This window comes from Typopeltis vanoorti, chromosome 4 (genome assembly GCF_054136105.1).
Source record: "Typopeltis vanoorti isolate ZY-2024b chromosome 4, IOZ_Tvanoo_1.0, whole genome shotgun sequence".
Taxonomy (NCBI): Eukaryota; Metazoa; Arthropoda; class Arachnida; order Uropygi; family Thelyphonidae; genus Typopeltis; species Typopeltis vanoorti.
This window is the reverse complement of record NC_143552.1, coordinates 46,927,666-46,948,923: the sequence shown is the minus strand read 5'-3', so window position 1 is coordinate 46,948,923 and position 21,258 is coordinate 46,927,666. Positions and strand designations below refer to the sequence as shown.

General features: G+C 36.8%; 1 protein-coding gene across 1 annotated transcript in view; it reads right to left on the bottom strand.

Annotated features, from left to right (window-relative positions):
* Positions 1-21,258, bottom strand: part of SMC3 (structural maintenance of chromosomes 3) — a 450,203-nt gene that overhangs the window by 140,617 nt on the left and 288,328 nt on the right. The window contains exon 22 of the mRNA XM_090391130.1: positions 9,839-9,913. Within this exon, the coding sequence (XP_090247256.1) occupies positions 9,839-9,913 (75 nt within the window). The remainder of the gene's footprint in view (positions 1-9,838; positions 9,914-21,258) is intronic.

Below are 21,258 nucleotides of genomic sequence, written 5' to 3'. Positions count from 1 at the left end.
AAAAACCCGAAACTCATTTTCTTTACTTCCAGTTGCTATCGCATCATTCCAGTCTATATTGCCATAATTAAAATCACCCATAATGATCACACTCTTATTTGCTTGGCTAATTTGATTATACATTTCATTATCATCACTATCCACATTACCTGGTCTATAACAACATCCCACCAAGTATTTGATTCCATTCACCTCTATCTCACACCATACTGCTTCAAAACCACTGGCACTATTTCCCTCTTGCATCTCTACTTTATATGGACATAACTCTTTCTCTATCATCAATAGTACTCTCCCCCTCCCTTTTTACCCCTTCTATCCTAACGAAACACATCATACCCTTCCATCTCTATTCCTGTCAAGATGTCATCCTCTTCCAACCATGTCTCACATATTCCAACAATCTAAATCCAATACCTATTCTTACTGTTGTTTCTTACTCAACGTACAAGTTAGCTACCAACCTGTGTTAAGGAAAACTTATTCTTTTCATTACTTCCCACAGTTTCACATTCACGGCACAGTCAAAAGCATTAGAGTAGTCTATGAAACAGATTAGGGAGTCTACATTTTTTATACTTTTCTATGATCTAACTAAGGCAAAGGATCTTTGGAACCCTTACCTTTCCCAAAACCTGCTTGTTCCTCAGACATCTCTTAGAAGTTGAGGAGGTTATGTATGTATGTTTGTGCCAGAATAAACTGAATGTGACAGTCGATCAAAAAAAAGAAATCTGATCTTGAAAGGAAACTGGAACATTATCAAACATAAGAAGGGATGAGATGGGATTTTTCTTGTGGGTAATAAGGCAGAGGTGAGCGTTTTTGGCATTGAAACTTCCTAAGTTGTTTTCACCCTATTTGAGGATTGAGGAGATCTGTGTTTAAGTAAGTGGTAATGGAAGATCTTGAGGTGTCTAACATTAGAGTACTGCAAGGTTTCTCGAATCAGGAAGAGGAATGAAGCGTACTGCCACCAGAAAAGCTGTGAATAGGATTTGAAGTCAGAGAGAGAGAAGGTCATTGAAGTAAAGGAGGAAGACAGTGTGGGTGTGAGCACAGAACCATGGGGCACTCGAGCATTGATAGAGAAATCTGATGAGAGGAAGTCATCCATCATGACAAGCAATGAACAACCAGTGAGGAAGTTGGTAATCCACTTACAGAGTGTAGGAAGGAGGCCTTAAGATGGCAACTTGTTCAGGATGTCTCGGTACCAGATATGACTGAATACCTTTGAAATGTCAAGAGCAATAACATGATTTTCTCCAAACCTATCCATGGCCTGTATCCAAAGAGCAGGTGAGATTAGCTAGGAGGTCAGCTGAAGAATGAAAATAGCAAAATTTATATTGGCGATTGCTAATCAACTCTTGGGTCTCCAGTATAGCTGAATGAGGCTTGCATCCAAGCTGTTGGGTAGATGCCAATAGAATATGAGAGTTTTCCCGATGTCCTTTTAATGAAAGTTCACAGGAGGCATGCAGTGGGCAGTTTGTGGTAATGGGTGATTTTCCTTGGTTGTCTAGGCAAGAGTTGGAGGAAAACATTGATACCATCCTGATGACATCCTACCCAAGCTTACCTAAAGAGATAGTTAAATTTACCATGGTACCATCAGGATGCAAGAGAGGTGGGAATAGGGAAAGACAGAAGTTACACACAACAGCCTTATCACGGGACCAAAAGGCTTGACTGCCAGTTGAACAGGAAGCGAGTTTATTGCATTTCATTCTTATGAAGTCTGCTATGGAATTATTATTATTATTAAGAGAGAGAAAGAGAGAGACTGCAGTGTGAGTCCCTGACTCCAGGAAGTCAGCCATTCATTAAGGGAGGCCATATAATTATTCTTGAATTCATTCACACTGCTTGCACACACACACAACATCCAATGGAAATCTATTCCAATCAAGCACCGCTCAATGAGAGAAAAATCTAGTCCTCACTCCCTTCTTAGCAGTAATTCATTCTCAGCTTCCAAGGATGCCCTGTTGTCCTTTCCCCACCCTCCATAAAATGAAAACTTCCATCAACAGAAATCCTGCATGACCCTTTCAGATGTTTATAAGTCTCAAACATATCACCTCTCTTTCTCCTTTTTGCAGTCTACAAATTCTCAATATGTCTTCATAATTAGTATTATACAATCCTGATATCATTTTCAACACACTCTCCTTTGCACTCTCTCTCTCTCTCTCTCCCCAGTGTATCAGAACAGAACGAAAACCAGGAGACCAAACCTGTGCACAACAGTCTAAGTGAGGTCTTCTCAAGACCTTGTTAAGACCATAAGGTATCTTTATTTTTACATGTCAAAGTTTGTTGCAGCATTGCAATCATCTTTTGAGTTGAATATGCAATAACTGCTACATGGTCCCTGAACCTCAACTTCTTATCTACTAATACTCCAAGATCACTACCCTGATCAGTTTCTTCAAGAATAATCCCACCAATATAATACAACATTGGATATTTAATTATGCCAAAGTGAGTGTATGACTTTACATTTGCTGACATTGAACTGACATCCATTTTCCCATGCCCACGATTCCAGCCTATTCAAATCATTCTGCAAGTACTGTATATCAGCAGAATTCCCGATTACCTTACCTATCTCTGCATCATCAGCAAAATAGCTGTATGTTACATGTCAAATCCTTCCTAATATCATTAATGTACAGATTGAATAACAGTGGACCAAGGACTGATACTTGTGGTACACAACTTGTTACCTTAAATATCCCAGACACACACATATCCCATATACCACATTTTGATACCTGTCAGTCAGCCATCCTGTTATCCACATTAACATTTTATAATCCAAACCCATATTCTCCAATTTATGTAACAGTCTTCCGTGCTGTATTCTGTCAAAAGCCTTAGCAAAATTCAAAAATATCATGGTGTATCCATTCGCCTTGTCTAGTTCAATAGTAATGTTATTATAGAATATGAGCAAGTTGTTAAAACATGACCTTCCCTTAGTAAACCCATGCTGTTCATTGCAAAGTAGAGATTCACTGTCAACCCATTTATGAATGTGAGCCATAACCAATTTTTCCAAAATCTTCACCACCACCACTCCTGATATACTGATTGGTCGATAGTTAGATACATCGGTTTTTGCATCACCCTTGTGCAATGGAATTACCATACATTCTTTCTATTCCTGCAGAATCTTCCCTGTTCTGAAATTCAAATTATATAGACTGGTCAAAGGAATAGCCAATTCAGCTGAACACACTTTTAGCACCCATGCTGATATCACATCAGTTCCTATTGCTGAATTGGGACTGATGTGATATGTAATATTGTAAATGTCCTACTAACCAATTACCGATGTACTGCTGTAACCTGCATCTAGTTGGAGTATGATCTTCATGTCTTTGCACCATAAAAATAAAAAATCATCCTTATGCAAACAGTATTCCTTCCATGTCGTTTTTTCCCTTAAAATTTCTTGTTTAATGAGATTACACATCCATTTGACTCTTACTCTATTCTTCAAACTCTCTCGAGACACATTCTGATATTGCATCATTTAAGAATTTTTTAAATGCTTCCCATGCACATTGTCTATATTCTTTCCATCCATCCAGAAACTGATATCATTCCATTGAACTCAGTTGGTCATAAGTTCATGCTTTGTAGTTCAGCATGTAACCTTTTCTGAATGGAACATTCATAAACTTAGTCAATGATCACTGTCACCAACCGGAGGCAGAATAGTTACATCTTTAGCTAAATGCCCTCTGACACTATATCCAATTTCCAGGCTATGGAACAAATACTTGTGGAGTAAGAGAGCAAGAGGTGACATAGGATAGGAGTCAGTCCTGCTGCACAAAACCTTCAGGATAAGTGGAGCAATGCCATCAGGGCCAGGAGACTTTTTTTGACGTGAATATGTCTTTAAATTCACAACAGTACAAGGGGTTACAGGACGAAAAGTTGTGTAACGAAATCATTCGATAAGGTTTGGCTTAATAATTTCTAAAGTATTAAAGGTAGCCAAACCAAACTTATATCATTCGATAGCTGAGGGAATAAAGATTCGTCAGTGACCTTCGGATAGTGCACCGTGGCTTGTGGGTGGCAGCGGGGGCTGAGCCATTTTATGTACGATCCGTCGGGCCTCAGAAACTTCCACTCAGTATAACTTCGGACTCTGTTGTAGTACGATGCTCGTTTTAGTGTCAATCAACAGCTCTCGTCGAGATCTATCGATTTAATGCATAAATCTTAAATTTCAATACAGTGTTGGTGAAGAAAATGTGGATCAAAGTTGAAAAATTTTAGAAATTTCACATGCCGAACACATATGACAGGAAAGAGTAGCTCGTCAGCTTTCCAATAATATCCCAATGTCTGAGTCGGAACGAATAAGGAAGTATTGGAAGAAAAAGAAATTGGAAGCAGTGCAGCGCATGGTGCCAGCATTTTGGCAGCTGCACCCATGAACCCATGGATGTAAATGATGTAAGCGACTATGTCACCACTTCAGAAGATGGATTGAATGAAATGGATGTGGATTTCAGAAGATCGGTGACAATGGAAGAGCAATGGAGGTCAGCGAGTGGACGTTTTGAGAGCACGTTTGTGAACAATCCATTCGGTCATAAATGTGATGTGTGTGACAGACTATCCTTTCTTTTTTTAATCATAAATTTTAAATCATAACAAAACAATAGCAAACAACCTAACTAAACACGAATTAACACCGATAAAATCACTAAAGTCAAATCCGAACATCGTAATAACCAGAGCAGATAAAGGAAGTGCCACCGTTATCTTAAACCAAACCACTTAAGTGGATAAAATGAATCTGCTGGTCTCGGACAATAACACATACCAATTAGTTAACTATAACCCAACTAATAGAATAAAAAAGAAAACAGAGAATCTACTTAAGTCAATTATCACATGACCTGAAGATACGGTCAAAAAACTATTTCCACACTACGCTCGTCCCCCAAGAAGTTACAGGCTACCGAAAATTCACAAAGAAAACACACCGCTAAGGTCTATAGTCAAAGGGATTGATAGCCCAACTTATCACTTAGCCAAAAAATTAGAGGCAGCACTCAAGGAGTTGGTAGGTCATTCCCCCTCCTATATCAAAAACACACAACACTTCATAAACATCATCAAAGACATTACATTAGAAAAAGATGATCTATTAGTCAGTTTTGACATCTCTGCCCTCTTTACGAATGTCCCAATCAATGACACAATCCTTCTTTTACAGAACAAATTTCCTCCAGATATCACGGCACTCTTTGCGCACGTATTACGTTCTGGTTATATTGTATGGCAAAACGCTTTCTACCTAAAAAAAGAAGGCACAGCCATGGGCTCGCCATTATCCCCCCCCCCCGCATATTGCTAACTTTTATATGGAACATTTTGAACAACTTGCTTTAGGCTCCTCCCTTTTAAAACCCGAAGTCTGAGTTAGATACGTTGACGACGTTTTCGCGATATGATCTCATAGCCGCCAGACACTAGAGACATTCCTTAGCCAACTAAACAAACAACACAAACGTATACAGTTCACAACTGAGATTGAAAAACATAACACACTGCCGTTTCTAGATACACTTGTCACATGTCTCCCCTCGGGCAATCTTTCCTTCATTGTTTACCGGAAACCGTCACATACTGGCCAATATATACACATAAACTCCTACCACCACCCAACACAAAAACTAGGTGTCATCAATAACCTAAAAAACAGGGCTCTGAAGATCTGCTCCAGTGAACAGGTGCTGAAAGACAAATTTAAAATGATCAGCAATACTTTTCAAAAAAATGGATACAACAAAAACACTATTAACAAAATTCTCCACACGACCTCAATAAAAAACAAAGACAAACCAGACTACAATAAAACTATAGCCATTCCCTACATTAAAGGGACATCAGACAAAATAAACAGAGTACTACAAAAATACAACCTCAAAGCCACCTTTAAACCTCCTGCAAAATTAAAAAGCTTACTCAACTCATCTAAAGACCCAGTCTCGCTGCTGGCCCACCCTGGAGTATACCATATTTACTGCACCTGCAACATACTACCTTACATAGGAGAAACAGGACGCACAATTCCGATCAGACAAAAATAACATAAACGACACATCGAATATAATAATTATGGTGAAGCTGGCCTTTCTGATCGTGCCCTGAACACCTTACATAGAATTGACTGGAAAAGCACTAGTTGTCTACATCACACCAAAACATGGTATGAACGCAAATTTAAGGAAGCCTGTGAGATCATTATCAACCACCCCAATCTAAACAATAATGATGGTCTAAAAATCCCATACACATGGAAGGCATATAGTCCCACGAATCCTTCCTCTCTAAGAACAACTATAAATAGGACTGTAGAAAATCCAGGATCCTAAATCTAAAATAACTTTAATACTAAAAAATAGGACATGACTGTTAAAGAATGTTTATTCATGTTGTAATTTATAAATAATTTTTTAAATCAAAAATAACAATTATAATAATAGAAATAGGACATCACTGTTACTGGAAGGAAAATTATCTGTAAGCAAGAATATTTATTCATGTAATCATAAATTAAATCCAGCTTGATGTAATTTTTTTTTTTTTTCCACTAGAGATCATGCCAGTGAGTAGCATGTGATCAAATCAATGTTTCTCTAGCTTTCAGTTTGAAATGTAACGCAGCTTGTCTTGTATATTTATGTATGCTCCAGACGATGATCTTGATATGAAGATCGAAACGTCGGGATAATAAAAAGAGTTATTTTAACACGGTTGTAGAATCCATAATTTCAAAAACGAGTGACAGACTATGGTTTCTACGAGACCTGAAGCCAATGAAGTCAAAATACATGCTACTGCTCCATAACACGTTCCTGGGAGAAGCGGTTGCAGATTTCAAGTTGTGCAGTGCCTATAGAAAATCACTGGACAGCAATAAGATTCCAAACTTGTCGCAATCAAACTATCGCCAGAAACTTGGATGTATCTTGTCTACCGTTTGTATCTTACTTCTCTTACCATAGACCTATGATAAATAAAATTACAATCGATCATTAAACTTGTTTTCATTTATTTTCACTTCCCAACACGTATAATACGCTGCCGTGACGTACTCACGTAAAACTCCTCCAGCCGTGCTCCGACACAGCCACACCTGATTTTTTGGTGTCTAATTTGGACAATATTTTTCTGATTTCTTTCTAGAGAAAGGATGTAGGGGGACATTGTGTATTGGGCATTTGGAATGATTGGAGGGCATTTATCATGGCTTTTTCTGTGGGTGATGATGCAACACAGCCATCAGGGTATGATAGAGGCGGGAATAGCACTGGGCAAGACACCAAAAGGCTTGGCTGCTGTTTGGACAAGCTGCAGGTTTCCTGCTTTTTGATCTTTGAAATTCTATTTTGGAAGCATTGATAGTTTCTTTCAGCTATTTCAGGTTGACTATAAGCAATTAAAGGAGGATGAAGTTCTTGATGTCAGCTAGTTGTGATATGATTGATCTTTTATTTGTACAGCCTTGGCACATCTTTCGGAGAACTAGAGTTTAGTTAGGGGATGGCAGTTCAGAGTAGTGCGAGGAATGTATGTTTCCATGCCAATAAGGATTACTTTGGTGATACATTCCGTGCAAATATTTGGGTTGGAAGGCCAAACACAATAGGCCAACCATGGGAATGAGGCATAGAAGTCATGGAGGCTATCCCAAATGGCACTGTTATAATGCCAAACTAGTCTTGTATGGGAGTGATTGTGTGTTTTTGCATGGGGGAGGAGATGAGCACCAGATTGTGGTCAGAATTACCTATGGGTCCATACCATGTATTTAATTGGAAGTCACTTGTGAAGAAGAAATCTAGGGTGTTTGGGTTATCTGGTATCTGGATTGGCATGGAAAGAATTTGTGTAAGGTCATAGGTGATGGCAAATGTTTCAGCATCTCTGCCTGCTAGATCTGTACAACTGGAGGAGGAAAGCCAGTTGGTGTTGTGGACATTAAAATCTCCTAGGAGGATGATATCACTGTTAGGGAAGTGGCACTGGAGAAAATCAATTTTTAAGAAGAGGAAATCAGAGTTCAGAGTGGTTTGTAGCATTAGGTGAGCAACAGAGACAACAAATGAATTTCACTAAGTGGGGAAGGGGGATTTTGCTGTTACATGAAATTTGACAGATGACAGATGGCATAATGAAAGAGTTTTATCTTAAAGAGATGGAAAAGTAGGCTGATTTGGTTGACAGGTTTGTATATTTCAGAAAGGAAAGATTTCTTAAGGACACAAGACACTCAGTATATAATACTCTATACAACACTATACAGTAAATAATAATATGGAATAAGAATGTACAGAACTGATCTCTTCTCATAGCATTTGGAGGGAAATAGTTGATGATTTTTGGGTCATAGCTGTGAAAGTGGAGGTTTCCTCAACAGCAGAAACTACTTGTTGAAGAGACATTTGTGGTGGTGAACCAACAATGTATGCTCTTGAAAGTAGTAATAATTTAATTATACATATTTTTTGGAAGGATGATACAGATAAAGGATGATTTGGTACATAACAACCAAAAAAAGTAAGTTTATGGTATACTGATGAGTGTGAAAGATATGTCTGTCTGCTTCTTGCTAGAAAATTTATCCTTTCTAGGATAAATGATGATATAAGTATCAAGAATGTAAGTTATTACTCAAAGAGTTTCATGCCGAATATAGAAACTATATAAAGTTCGGCGATTCCAAGCGAATACCTGGATAGTTGCAATACCTAACCCATTTGGTAGTGCAAACTGAGGCAACTCATAGTTTCTATATTTGGCATGAAACTCTGAATTTCTTATTCGGCTAAGAACCAATAGGGGATGTGATATCCCTTAACTTAAATAAGTTCATGTCACCGAATTGAAGCCTTTGGCTATTCATATAATTAATAATTTATTAGGACACCTTCTTGGCAATTCTCATAGAAGGTATGTAAGTTCTGTTCGCTACAAACTTGGTATTAACTAGGTCTACCTACTCACTGATGAGACCTCAATAAAGGTTGAAACCGGTCTGGGTAGTGACCTTCTCTCATAATGTAGAACAGTAATACAGCTCCTAGGAGCTAAGTTCACATTATTGGAGCTTGCTCCACCCTTACTATGAGTTGCCTCAGTTTGCACTACCAAATGGGTCAGGTGTTGAAACTATCCAGGTATTTGTTTATGCTGGAATCGCCGAACTTTATATAGTTTCTATATACAGCATGAAACTCTTTGAGTTTCTTATTCAGCTAAGAAACAATATGCAATGTAATATCCCTTAACTTAAATAAGTTCATATCGCCGAATTGAAGCCTTTGGCTCTTCATATAATTAGTAAGTTATTACTTTTCTGTAGAAAGAGACAGACATCAGGTTCTTGCTGTATGTGATTCCAAATACAGATGATATCATCACATAATGGATCAAAAGCTCCAGTTTAGAATTTAGGGGTAACTTCTGTCCCTGAAGTTCTAGATAAAAGTTGGCTAAATTCAGACTATTGTGGGTTGGCAGTGTACCTTCTCTTATGTTGTCATTAGCAGGGGACCCTAGCTAACAAGCATTAAAAAACTCAATACTGTACTAGAAATATCATCTCTTTGGATACATCCAAAATAATGATAATAAAGGCTTTCCCAAAACTAATTTAACGATAAATAGAAAAATCAGAACTCACTAGTATTTAAGATTTCTAAAAGATTACCATGTTTATATATTCTGAAAAATTAAAAAATATCATTATCTTCAAAATGTTGGATTTTTCTTAAAATGAATATTTACTCACAGCTTCCAATTCTTCTTTTCGACGATACAGATTATTGTTTAACAAGTTTTCCAGTTTATTTTTTTCTGCTTCCAACTGAAAACGTAATAAATAAATAAATAAGCTATATTTCAAAAGAATTAATTATCTCAAATAAAAAATAAAGTAAAATAAAATAAAACAATCTTATAGTACAGTGAACAACACAGCATCGAGTTCTAATTGGTTAAGAAAATTATGACACCCCCTAGTCACCACTACTTAATATTTCTTAGATGAACTCAGTTTATAGACTTTACACAGTCGTAAACCGAGTTCATCTAGGAGTGTTGAAAAAATTGATAATCACATAAACACTCAATGGACAAAACATTAGAAATACCTACCTAATAGCATGTTGGTCCTCTTCTAGTGCAAATAACAGCCTATACTCTTTGAGGCATTGACTTCACCAGATGCCGGAGGGTTGCGACATTGTCCAGAACTGTGCCTTAGACGCTGATCCCGGATGTGGATCTGATGTCTCGAGCTACAGTATCACAGAGAGATTTGATTGGTCCCAAACACATGAGTGTTCCTCGAGCCATGCCCGGGTGGCTGTGGCCTGGTGGGACAGTGTACTGTCCTGCTAAAAGAGCCTATCAGCTGCAGGATGCGCAAAGGCCATTAAAGTGTATAGTTGATCAGCCAGCACATTCTGGTAGCTCACAGCATTTAAGGACCTCTCCAGACATGCTAAGGGACTTAATATGACACACGAGAAGGCTCCCCAAACCATCACAATGAACCACCTTTCAATGAACAGAGCTGACCTGCCATAATGGGGCCATGGCCTCATGCTGTCAATGCCAGCATCCTCCCCATCAGCTTAGTACAATTGATAACAGGATTCATCGGACCACGCGACTCTGGTCCACTCTGCAGAGGTCCAGCTTTGATGGTCCCGACACCAGATGAGGCACAATGCCCGATGATGAGCTATCAACAGTGGTACATGATTAAGGCATTGGTTCCTGTAGCTTATGGCATGCAGGGTATGGCATACCATTCTTTTGCTGGTGCTGCTTAGACCTTTGAAACTGGATTTGTGCTGCTCTTTCCTTGTTGTTGGTCGGTAGGAGCCTGGACAGTCTACATTGACCCTGGTCATCAATGATGTGTAATTGGCCACCACTTGCTCGCTAGGTACTGGTATGTCCATTGATGGTATACTTGTGGCAGACCCTTGATGCAGTTACCCTCAAGAACCTTAGGATCTTACAACTTGGTCAACAGAATGAGTTGGGACCTGGTAAAGTAAATCCCTTTCTGAATTCATGGTAATGAAAAATCCAGCTTTTTCATTACCATGAATTACTGTTATGTGTCCAGTAATTTGTGACTCTTGGTGATCTTGCGAACAAAGGCACTCAATCTCACTTGGCCTTTTGTCTTTTCTTTCAGCAACTATAAGTTCCTTTATGTTATCCATTCAACTCTTTTGTGGTCTTCCTTTCCTTCCACACCTTCAACCTTCCCCAAACTGCCTTTTTTCGATTCTTTCTTTTAAGGTTACACGGTGATCAGCACTCATATTTGTAAATTTAGGGACACCAAAACACACGTGTTGAACAGATTATTTTATTAATTACTAATAAAATAAAACGACGTTTCGACCCCTGTATCGCGGTCATCATCGGAAGAATACAAGTGTATAAGGAACCAAGCTACATGCTCATGCCATGTATACCAGTAAACTAAATCTATGTAGTTAATTAATCCTTTTCCCTAGCCTGACCTCTAATGATAAAAATAAAAAATAAAATAAAATAAATAAAATAAAAAAAATTTTTTTTTTTAATTTAAAAAAAAAAAATAAATAAATAAAAATAAATAAAATGAAAAATGATACAATACAACTACAATAAACTGCTAAAGTCCTCATGTATTAATATTCTTCTGGATAGTTCTGATTGTTATAATACGATTTCTTTCAGTTGCTGTTGAATGTTACAAACACTTCACCAGGTTGTCTTCTTGTAGTGGGATTTTTCTATGGCTAGTTTAGGTTGTTATACAGGTTGTAGATGGGTCCTCCGCATTCTTGAAATGGTTAGGCTATCATTTTTGTTGAGATTTGGGTTGTGTTTGAGCATTTCACATGACTCTTTAAATTTTCTCTCAAACGAGGTTTTGGTGCAGTGTAGGGACTTGGTATTTTTCCAATCAATTCTGTGGTATGTTTGGAGTGCGTGGTCAGAAAGGCCAGTTTTAACAAAATGGAGGTATTTAATGTGTCATTTGTGTTCGTCTTGTCTGATTGGGATAGTTCGCCCTGTTTCTCCTATGTATGGTATGTTACATGTGCATTGTATTTTGTATACCCATGGGTGGGCTAGGTGTGGAAAAATAGACAGAACACTTCGCATATACAACATTAAAACCACCTTTAACGCCCAAATAAGTTAAGACACCTATTCAGTTCTTCTAAAGATCCTCTTCCACACATATCGAGAGAGGTTTAAAATCCCTACCCACCATTTTGGCTGATAAAATACGAATGGAAACATCGTGTATACTAAATTCAAACAAAAAACTAAGCACCAACCTAAACAAAACTGAAAATCCTTAGCCCTTAAATCCTTAAAAAATAACCAAGACATTATAATCACGAAAGCAGATAAAGACAATGTCACTGTCTTTTTAGAATGTACAACATACATTGAAAAAATGAACCATTTAATATCGGACCACAACACCTACCAAATGGTAAATTACAATCCCAGAAAACGTAACGAAAAGAGAACAACTGAATTAATCAAATCCGTTCACACATTGCCCAAAGAAACAACAAAAAAATTAATACTTCAGTATGCCCATGTGCCCAGAATTTATGGCCTGCCAAAAATACACAAACCAGGCACACCGCTTCGTCCGATTGTTGAAGGAAATGACAGCCCAAATTATCACTTAGCCAAAAAATTAGCTGCCACACTCAAGGAATTGGTAGGTCAGTCTCCTTCCTACATAAAAAATACACAACATTTCATTAATAAAATTAAAAACATTACACTCAACGACCAAGATTTATTAGTCAGCTTTGACATAACTTCCCTTTTCACCAATGTCCCAATCAATGACACGATCTTGCTCCTACAGAACATATTTCCACATGACATCACGGCCCTCTTTGCCAACGTACTCATCTCCGGATATTTTGTGTGGCAAAACAATTTTTACCTTCAAAAAGAAGGTACAGCCTTCACCCCCCCCCCACCCCCAATAGCTAACTTTTATATGGAAGACTTTGAGCAATGTGCTTTAGAGACAGCATGTCTAAAGCCCAAAATTTGGCTCAGATATGTCGACGATATTTTCGCCATTTGGCCCCACAGCCACGAAGTTCTAAATACATTCCTTAGCCACCTACACAAACGCATCCAATTCACCATTGAAATAGAAAAAAACAACTCTCTTAGTTCCTAGACACACTCGTCACACGTCTTCCTTCAGGCTGTCTCTCCTTCTCAGTTTACCGCAAACCTACACACACACACACAGGCCAATACATACACAAAAATTCTTACCACCACCCAACATAAAAACTAGGTGTCACAAGCACCCTTAAACACAGAGCCCTAACTATTTGTTCTAATGAACAGGCTCTAAACCAGGAATACAAGATCATCAACAGAACATTTATCAAAAATGGATACAGTAAAAAAACTATTCACAAGATCCTCCATAAAGATACCAGTAAGAACAAAAAGGATTTCAGGAATGCTATTGCCATTCCTTATGTCAGAGGCATTTCTGAAAAAATAAACAGAACACTTCACAAATACAACATTAAAACCACCTTTAAACCCCAAATAAGTTAAGACACCTACTCAGTTCTTCTAAAGATCCTCTTCCACACCTAGCCCACCCAGGGGTATAGAAAATACAATTCACATATAACATACCATACATAAGGGAAACAGGGTGAACTATCCCAATCAGACAAGACAAACACAAACGACACATTAAATACCTCCATTTTGGTATAACCGGCCTTTCTGACCACACACTCCAAACATACCACAGAATTGATTGGAAAAATACAAGTCCCTACACCGCACCAAAACCTCGTTTGAGAGAAAATTTAAAGAGTCACGTGAAATGCTCAAACACAACCCAAATCTCAACAAAAATGATGGCCTAACCATTTCAAGAATGTGGAGGATCCATCTACAACCTGTATAACAACCTAAACTAGCCATAGAAAAATCCCACTACAAGAAGACAACCTGGTGAAGTGTTTGTAACATTCAACAGCAACTGAAAGAAATCATATTATAACAATCAGAACTATCCAGAAGAATATTAATACATGAGGACTTTAGCAGTTTATTGTAGGTGTATTTTTTTTTATATATATTATTTTTTATTTTATTTATTTTTATTTATTTATTTATTATTTTTTTATTATTATTTAAATTTTTTTTTTTTTTTTATCATTAGAGGCCAGGCTAGGGAAAAGGATTAATTAACTACGTAGATTTAGTTTACCAGTATACAGGGCATGAGCACATAGCTTGGTTCCTTATACACTTGTATTCTTCCGATGATGACCTCGATACAGGGGTCGAAACATCAAGTTTTATTTTATTAGTAATTAATAAAATAATCTGTTCAACACGTCTGTTTTTGTGTCCCTAAATTTACAAATATGAGTGCCTTTTTTCGATGATTCATCTGTTTGGCAATCATTGCTTCCAAAGAGCATTCTGTCTTTATATTCACTAACTTTTTTATTAGTAATTCTTGCAGTAATTCTTAACAGTCTCCTCTACATTCATAATTCACATGAATCAATTTGCTTTCTATTTTTCTTCTTAATAATCCAGCTTTCACATCCATACATCAAAACTTTAAATACCGCTGATTTGACAATTCTAAGTTTCGTGGCCTTATTCACACCTCCATCTTTCATAATTTTTGAAAGCCAGTTTGGCCGAGTGGTTAGCGTATCCGCTCTCCAGCCAAAAGGCTGTGGGTTCAAATCCTATGTGGGCATGGATGTTTATAATTGTGTATGAAAATATTGGTAGTGGTAGGCGGTAGATGGTATTGGTGTAGTTGCTGTTCATTGCAGTTGGTGGATTGAGTGGTGGACACAGGTGTAGAGTAGGTGTCCTCCCTTGATGAGTGGACTCCTTGCAGGTGTCACGTAATATTATTAATAATAATAATTAACATAGCTTTTTGTTCTCATGGCTATCCTTCTTTTAATTCCATCTTCACATTTATCATCATTTCTTATTCTGGACTGCAGGAAATCATAACTTTCAACAACCTCTATTTTATCTCCTCACTCATAAATTCACCTAAATTGTCAGAAGACACCAATTTTGTTTTGTTGATGTTTAAATTAAGCCCGGCTTTGTTGCTTTCTCTCTTAAGCAATAGAATCAACCACTCCAGATGGTATCATTTGTATATTTTAAATTAGTTATTTTTCTGCCAACAATCTTAATTCCTGCTGGTTCTTTGTCTAAGTTACCCATCTTCATAATACATTCACTATAAATATTAAAAAAATAGGACGACAGCATACAACCTTGCCACATCCTTTTTTTCCCATTCGAACACTGTCTGTTTCTCCAAAGGCTGTTTTTTACTGTTTTTTTTTCATGGTTGCCATACAATTGTAAAATTCGATGCAGTAGAAATTTTCCTTTTTCTTGCATTGACTTTTACAGAGGTCAAGCCTAACTAAATTTTGTATTAACAATGTAAATATTTAAATAGGCAATCTTGAAAGGAATTAACAAGCAAGATTGTACAAAAACAGAAAATGTCTAAACTGTAAGGTTTCAAGGGCAATGCCTTAGAAATCAGCATCGTATTGATGTCAGAATTTGTATATAATGTAAGTAAATTTTAATGTGATCAGAGTCAAGGGCAGTATACTTCTGAAGTAGTTCCACCTGTTTGAAAATAGGATTAAGCGTGCATATTCGGTGAGAACTAAAAGTGAGCTTTTACGTGAAGGTCAAGACAGTTTGCACGGGAATGCGAAATGTTCGGGGGCCTCATACCCTTCATCCAGAAAAGCAAAAAGGAAGGAAGGAAGAGGAGAGAACTTCAGGAGTCAATTCGGGTTGAAGTCGCGAGGGACATCCACGGGAGCCATGAAACTACCAAGGGAAGAGAAGCAGGACCAGCATGCATTGCCAATAGGGCAATCTGCTAAGTGCCCCACTCGTCAGACACCCTTTGGCCGATTCATAGACATCGGAAAAAAAGTGCTCCAGGCCCTGCGAATCATTCCAAATGAGACAACAGTGCCAACGGAATCTCCGAGTGGAAGCCAAAACCTGAAACGGATGAGAAGCCCAAAGAACCTAAGAAGGAACTAGGAACAGGAGCATAATAGAGTTAAAGAAGATATGTGAGTTAATTTCATTGGGTTTGCTTATGATATGTGAAACTGTCTGAGAAGGGCTGATAAGTTTCTTTAAGTGTTGATATAACTAGTTACAAGTAACAGAGCATGACATTCCTTGAATTATATTGGGCTGATAGTTTTTTTGAATGATGATATGATTATGTTGCATGACTCTGTGCATTTTCTAAATGTTAACTTGCTGAAGTTTTAAGCTTAAAGTGGAGTTAAAAGAGAATCTTTCCATATTGTATGATTTTGTATAATTACAGTTTAGTGTAAATAAATGTTTGTTTTGTTTACAAAGTGTGCCGCCTGATCTTTAAGCAATGCACTGTTTCGAAATAAACACAAACCTGTGAGCGAAGGAGTTTAATGTTAGCTACGACGGTTTAATGTTAAGAAGAGCTTTAGGATAAATTTAGAGTGAACTCTACTGGAAGTATTATTATATCTTATACCACAAGGAGAGCACTGGTGGCGCAGTCGACTAATCTAAATAAATTTCCAGAGTTCTCACGGTGTAAGAAAAATACTAAAGGTAGAGTAAAGTTAATAAAGAATAAGAAGTTAAAGTATTAAAGGATAAAGTAAAAGTAATAAGGCAGTAAAGAGAAATTAATAAAAGTTAATAGAGAATATAGTTAGAGATAAACTAATAACAGGAAGAATAGAGTACAGAAGATTAATTAATAATAGAAAATAAAGCATATAGAGAAATATTACAATTACAGCAAATTACGACATAAAGCACGCACAGGAAAAATATTACACAACTCCCTCATCAAGAGAGAATTGTGTAATATTTTTCAGGAATTCCCATTGATCTCACTGTAATCCAATGATTACAATGAGATCAATGGGAGTCTGTTGTGATCCATGCAATCAAAAGCTTTCTTATAATCAATAAAACAAATGAATACTCCATTCTAAATTCTCTTGTTCTTTCCATAATCCATCTCATGTTTGCTATCAGGTCTCTAGTTCTTCTACCCCTCCTAAAGTCTGCCTGTTCTTTTGGCATTTCTCTATTCACATATGAGTCCAAGCCTTATTTGGATTACTTTTAGCATAACTTGCATATGAAATTAAAATGATGGTTCTGTAATTCTCACAATCTCTTGTGAGAATCTCACAATCCCAATTCCAAAAAAATCAAATAGACAGATAGCTTTGTTGTGGTCTCTGTTTTAGAGAGAGTGTGGAGGGGGGAGGGGGGGAAATATTTTTTGGATATGGTTGGGATTATAGTTCAGCATGTATTCTCCTGAATGCAACTTCCATTGCTTAGCCACTTCCTAGGTCAGTACAGTATGATCACTGTCCTCAATCAGAGGTAGAACAGTCATGTCTTTAAATAAACCCCTGCCCTTTGTTACATATATATATCTTTGACCTCAAGTTCCTTCTGCAACATGCTGCTCGAGGAAGTTGTCACACAACAGCTCAATAAATTTGGCTTCATTCTTCTCGTGACATTTCACTGTTAGTCAATCAATGTTCAGATAATTAAAGGCACTTATGAAGATTATTCATTTAGCATCTATCAATCTGATTTGGTGATTCATTTCATTGTCACCAACAAGTGTTCCACTGGGTTTCTAGCAACACCTCACCATGTATCTGATCTTGTTAGACCACCTCCCCATATAGTTTCAAGCTCACTGCTATATGGGAAATTGTTACTAGTATTGCAGTCACAGCTTTCTATAATTGAATTCAACTCATTTGATATTATTGCTGGCACACCTCCTCCTCTCCTATGTTGTCTATTCTTTCTAAAAGTATTGTATCCTTAACATTTGATACCAGTTGGTAAATCAGCCTCTGGGGGCCAGACCTCACTAATGCCAACAATCTAGGGCACATGTTAACTAAGGCGATAAACTCTATCGCTTTGTTCCTGATACTTCTGGCATTCATGTACAAATATAAGTTAACCCTAGGGTTTTCTGCATATTCTCCTCTGTAGTCTGGAAAACCTGCAGCTCTCTATTGATATTTAATGCCTCACTCATGCACAAATTCTTGCACATACTTAATAATTCCCAACTGGACACACGCCCACACACACACACACACACATAATTTAAAACCTGTTGATGAACTTTCAAGAATAACAGCATTTAAGTATCGAATATATGCTAATCAGACATGTTGATGAGCCTCGATAAACTTTTTTTTTATATTCTTTAGACCAGTGTTTCGCAACCTGTGGTCCTCGGACCACAAGTGGTCTGCAGGCAGACTTAAATTAATTAAATAAATATATATTTTTTTTTAATTATCCAAACAAATTAAAATTGAATAAGTAAAAATTATTGAAATCAAATGGAAACTTAAAAAAACAACAACAAATAGGTCAGAATATGCAAAGGCGGAAGCAATAAAACTCTACTGTTGTTCACTTCACCCCTCTTTTATTACTCGTCATTCTGGCACTACAATAATTTGTAGCGGCAGAATGACGAATAATGGTGAAGTGAACAACAACATAGTTTTATTGTTTCCGCCTTCCTTTGCTGTTTTGTCAGATTTCAAGTGAACATATGTTATCCACATTTCAACCAACTGCTTGTTGTTTATTGATTTTTATTACTGAAGGATTTCCTCCTTCAACCAAGGATCAGTATACCTTCAGAAGTGCTAAATGATACCTGGACAAAGTGTGTCTGAGTTAACCCCAGTATTTATATATTTTTCGGAAACGTTTTATAATAATGGAAAAGTGGCTTAAAACTAAGGCTTTGAAAAGAAGAGCAAATGAAACAGGAGATGCTAACCCAAATTGTAATACACGTGTTGTAACGGCTAGTAAATCTGATACTATTAAAGTAAAAAAAACAACCAGTTCAAAGAGAAAAAATACAGTAGGAAATATTATAGTTCATATTTAGAATTCAGGTTTACTTGATGTGGAGATGAAAGTAAACAGAAATCTCAATGTGTTTTGTGTTATGAAGTGTTGTCGAATGAGTGCATGAAACCTGTGAAACTACGACAATTAGAAACTAAACATTGTGATGTGAAAAATAGGCAAATTGGGAAAAAAAAGAAAAAAAAAAAAAGAAGCCAATTGCAACGACACTTAGCGACATTAAATCATGGGAAAGATGTAGTTTCGGCCATGGGTTTGATTTATAGCAAGGCACTGGAAGTATATATCTCTTTGCGCATAGCGAAAACAGGGAAACCTCATTCTATCCGGGGAAAGTTACTACTTCCAGCTATAAAAGATGTGGTAAAAACTATGTTTGGCAACAAGTTACTAAACGATGTTGATTTGACTCCTCTTTCAATGACACTGTAGGCTGCAGAATTAATGATATGGCAGGCGATGTAGAATCTCAGTTAATCGAAAGAGTTAAGAAGAGCCCTTACTTCAGTAATCTTGTCTATTTCTTGTCAGAAATAGACAAGATTACTGAAGTTACAGATGATGCGCAGTTAATATGCTACATAAGATATGCACATGATAACAACATTCATGACAATGTTCTGTTTGTAGAACTTTGTCATCCTGAACAACTGGAGAAGAAAAATTTCACACTCTCAATAATTACATAATACAGAAAGGGATCCAGTGGGAAAAATGCATGGGCTTCTCTACAGGCAGGCATAGTTGGGTATATTGATGAATGGCGAATGAAAGCTGTAGATAGATGAATGGGGATTAAAGATAAACGTCATTGTGGGCAGATGAATGGTTTCAGCAGGATGGCGATGACATTCCCCATTCATTTGCCCATGGTACCAACGGCATTAAAAATGTTGTTGTAGAGTGATTTTAATGAGTGCGGAGATGAATGTGGATTAGATATAAAATATAACAGTTGCTGTGGGCAGATGAATGGGGTTTTCAGTGGGATGGCACTGTTTACCCATTCATTTGCCCACAGAAATTGGAAACTGATACCTTTATTTGTTTAATAAAAATTAAAACTTTGTTCAGTGATGATACACTTTTAATCGTTTACTTCCAACTTAATTATGTTTCCATATGTATTTGTAAATGTTTTATATAAGTAAAATGTTGTATATGTATATGTAAATGTAATATGTACATGTAAATGTTGGTAATCTCCACATACATTTTAAAAAAATTACATAACTTAGTGGTCCGTAGCATTGTTTTAGGCATTTTACTGGTCCTTGGGCTTAGAAAGGTTGACTGGTTTAGACTATCATCTTCTCCAAAATTAACAACTAACTTAACTCTTAACACAATTTGGTATCATTTTTGCTAAAAGATTGCTTGCATTCTAACCAATATTAGAATGATTTTTAAAAAGTAGGAATACTAAAAAAAAAGCATGCAAAATGTGTCAAATCAAAAAGATAACATATAACAGACTAATCTGGAAAAAAAACTAGTCACAAGACTAATGAAATAGCAAAATCTTGCTTAATGAATATTTTTTCTCAAGTCCCTGCCAGAAGTATTAGCAATTGCTTGTTAAGAAATCTCTAAAATGGACAGTGCAATGTGGACACAAAGAGATCTGCAGGATAGATGCTATGGCAGCAATACATTATTAAGTTTACATTAATTACTATCTCCTATCAACAATTTTCTTCCAAATTAGTCTATTACTATTACTTGTCAGCACTCAAATATTGTAGTATCCAACATTTTATTCTTTTAAAGGCTTCTGACTGGATCAATCAAACTATACCTTATTCTTACTCTGGATTTTTTTTTTTTTTTTGTCATCTTGACATCAAACACTGGTTTTGCTAACCTTTCTTCTCCCATTCTGTTTAAGTGACCATACTATCTTAGATTAGCCCTGCTTACACATTCTTGAATGCAAACAATGCCAATTTCTTTCCAAATATCTTCATTTTTAATATGATTCTACCACTGATGCCATCTGAGGTAGAATCTGTGGTCTCTAATCTCTGATCAAGTGCTTTATTTCTACTCCAGCTCTCAGATCCATAACTCAAAACTGGTTAAACACTGTCTTGTATACTGCAAGTTTAATGTTCTTAGCAAATTTATCTCTTATTCCATATAAATGTATTCAAC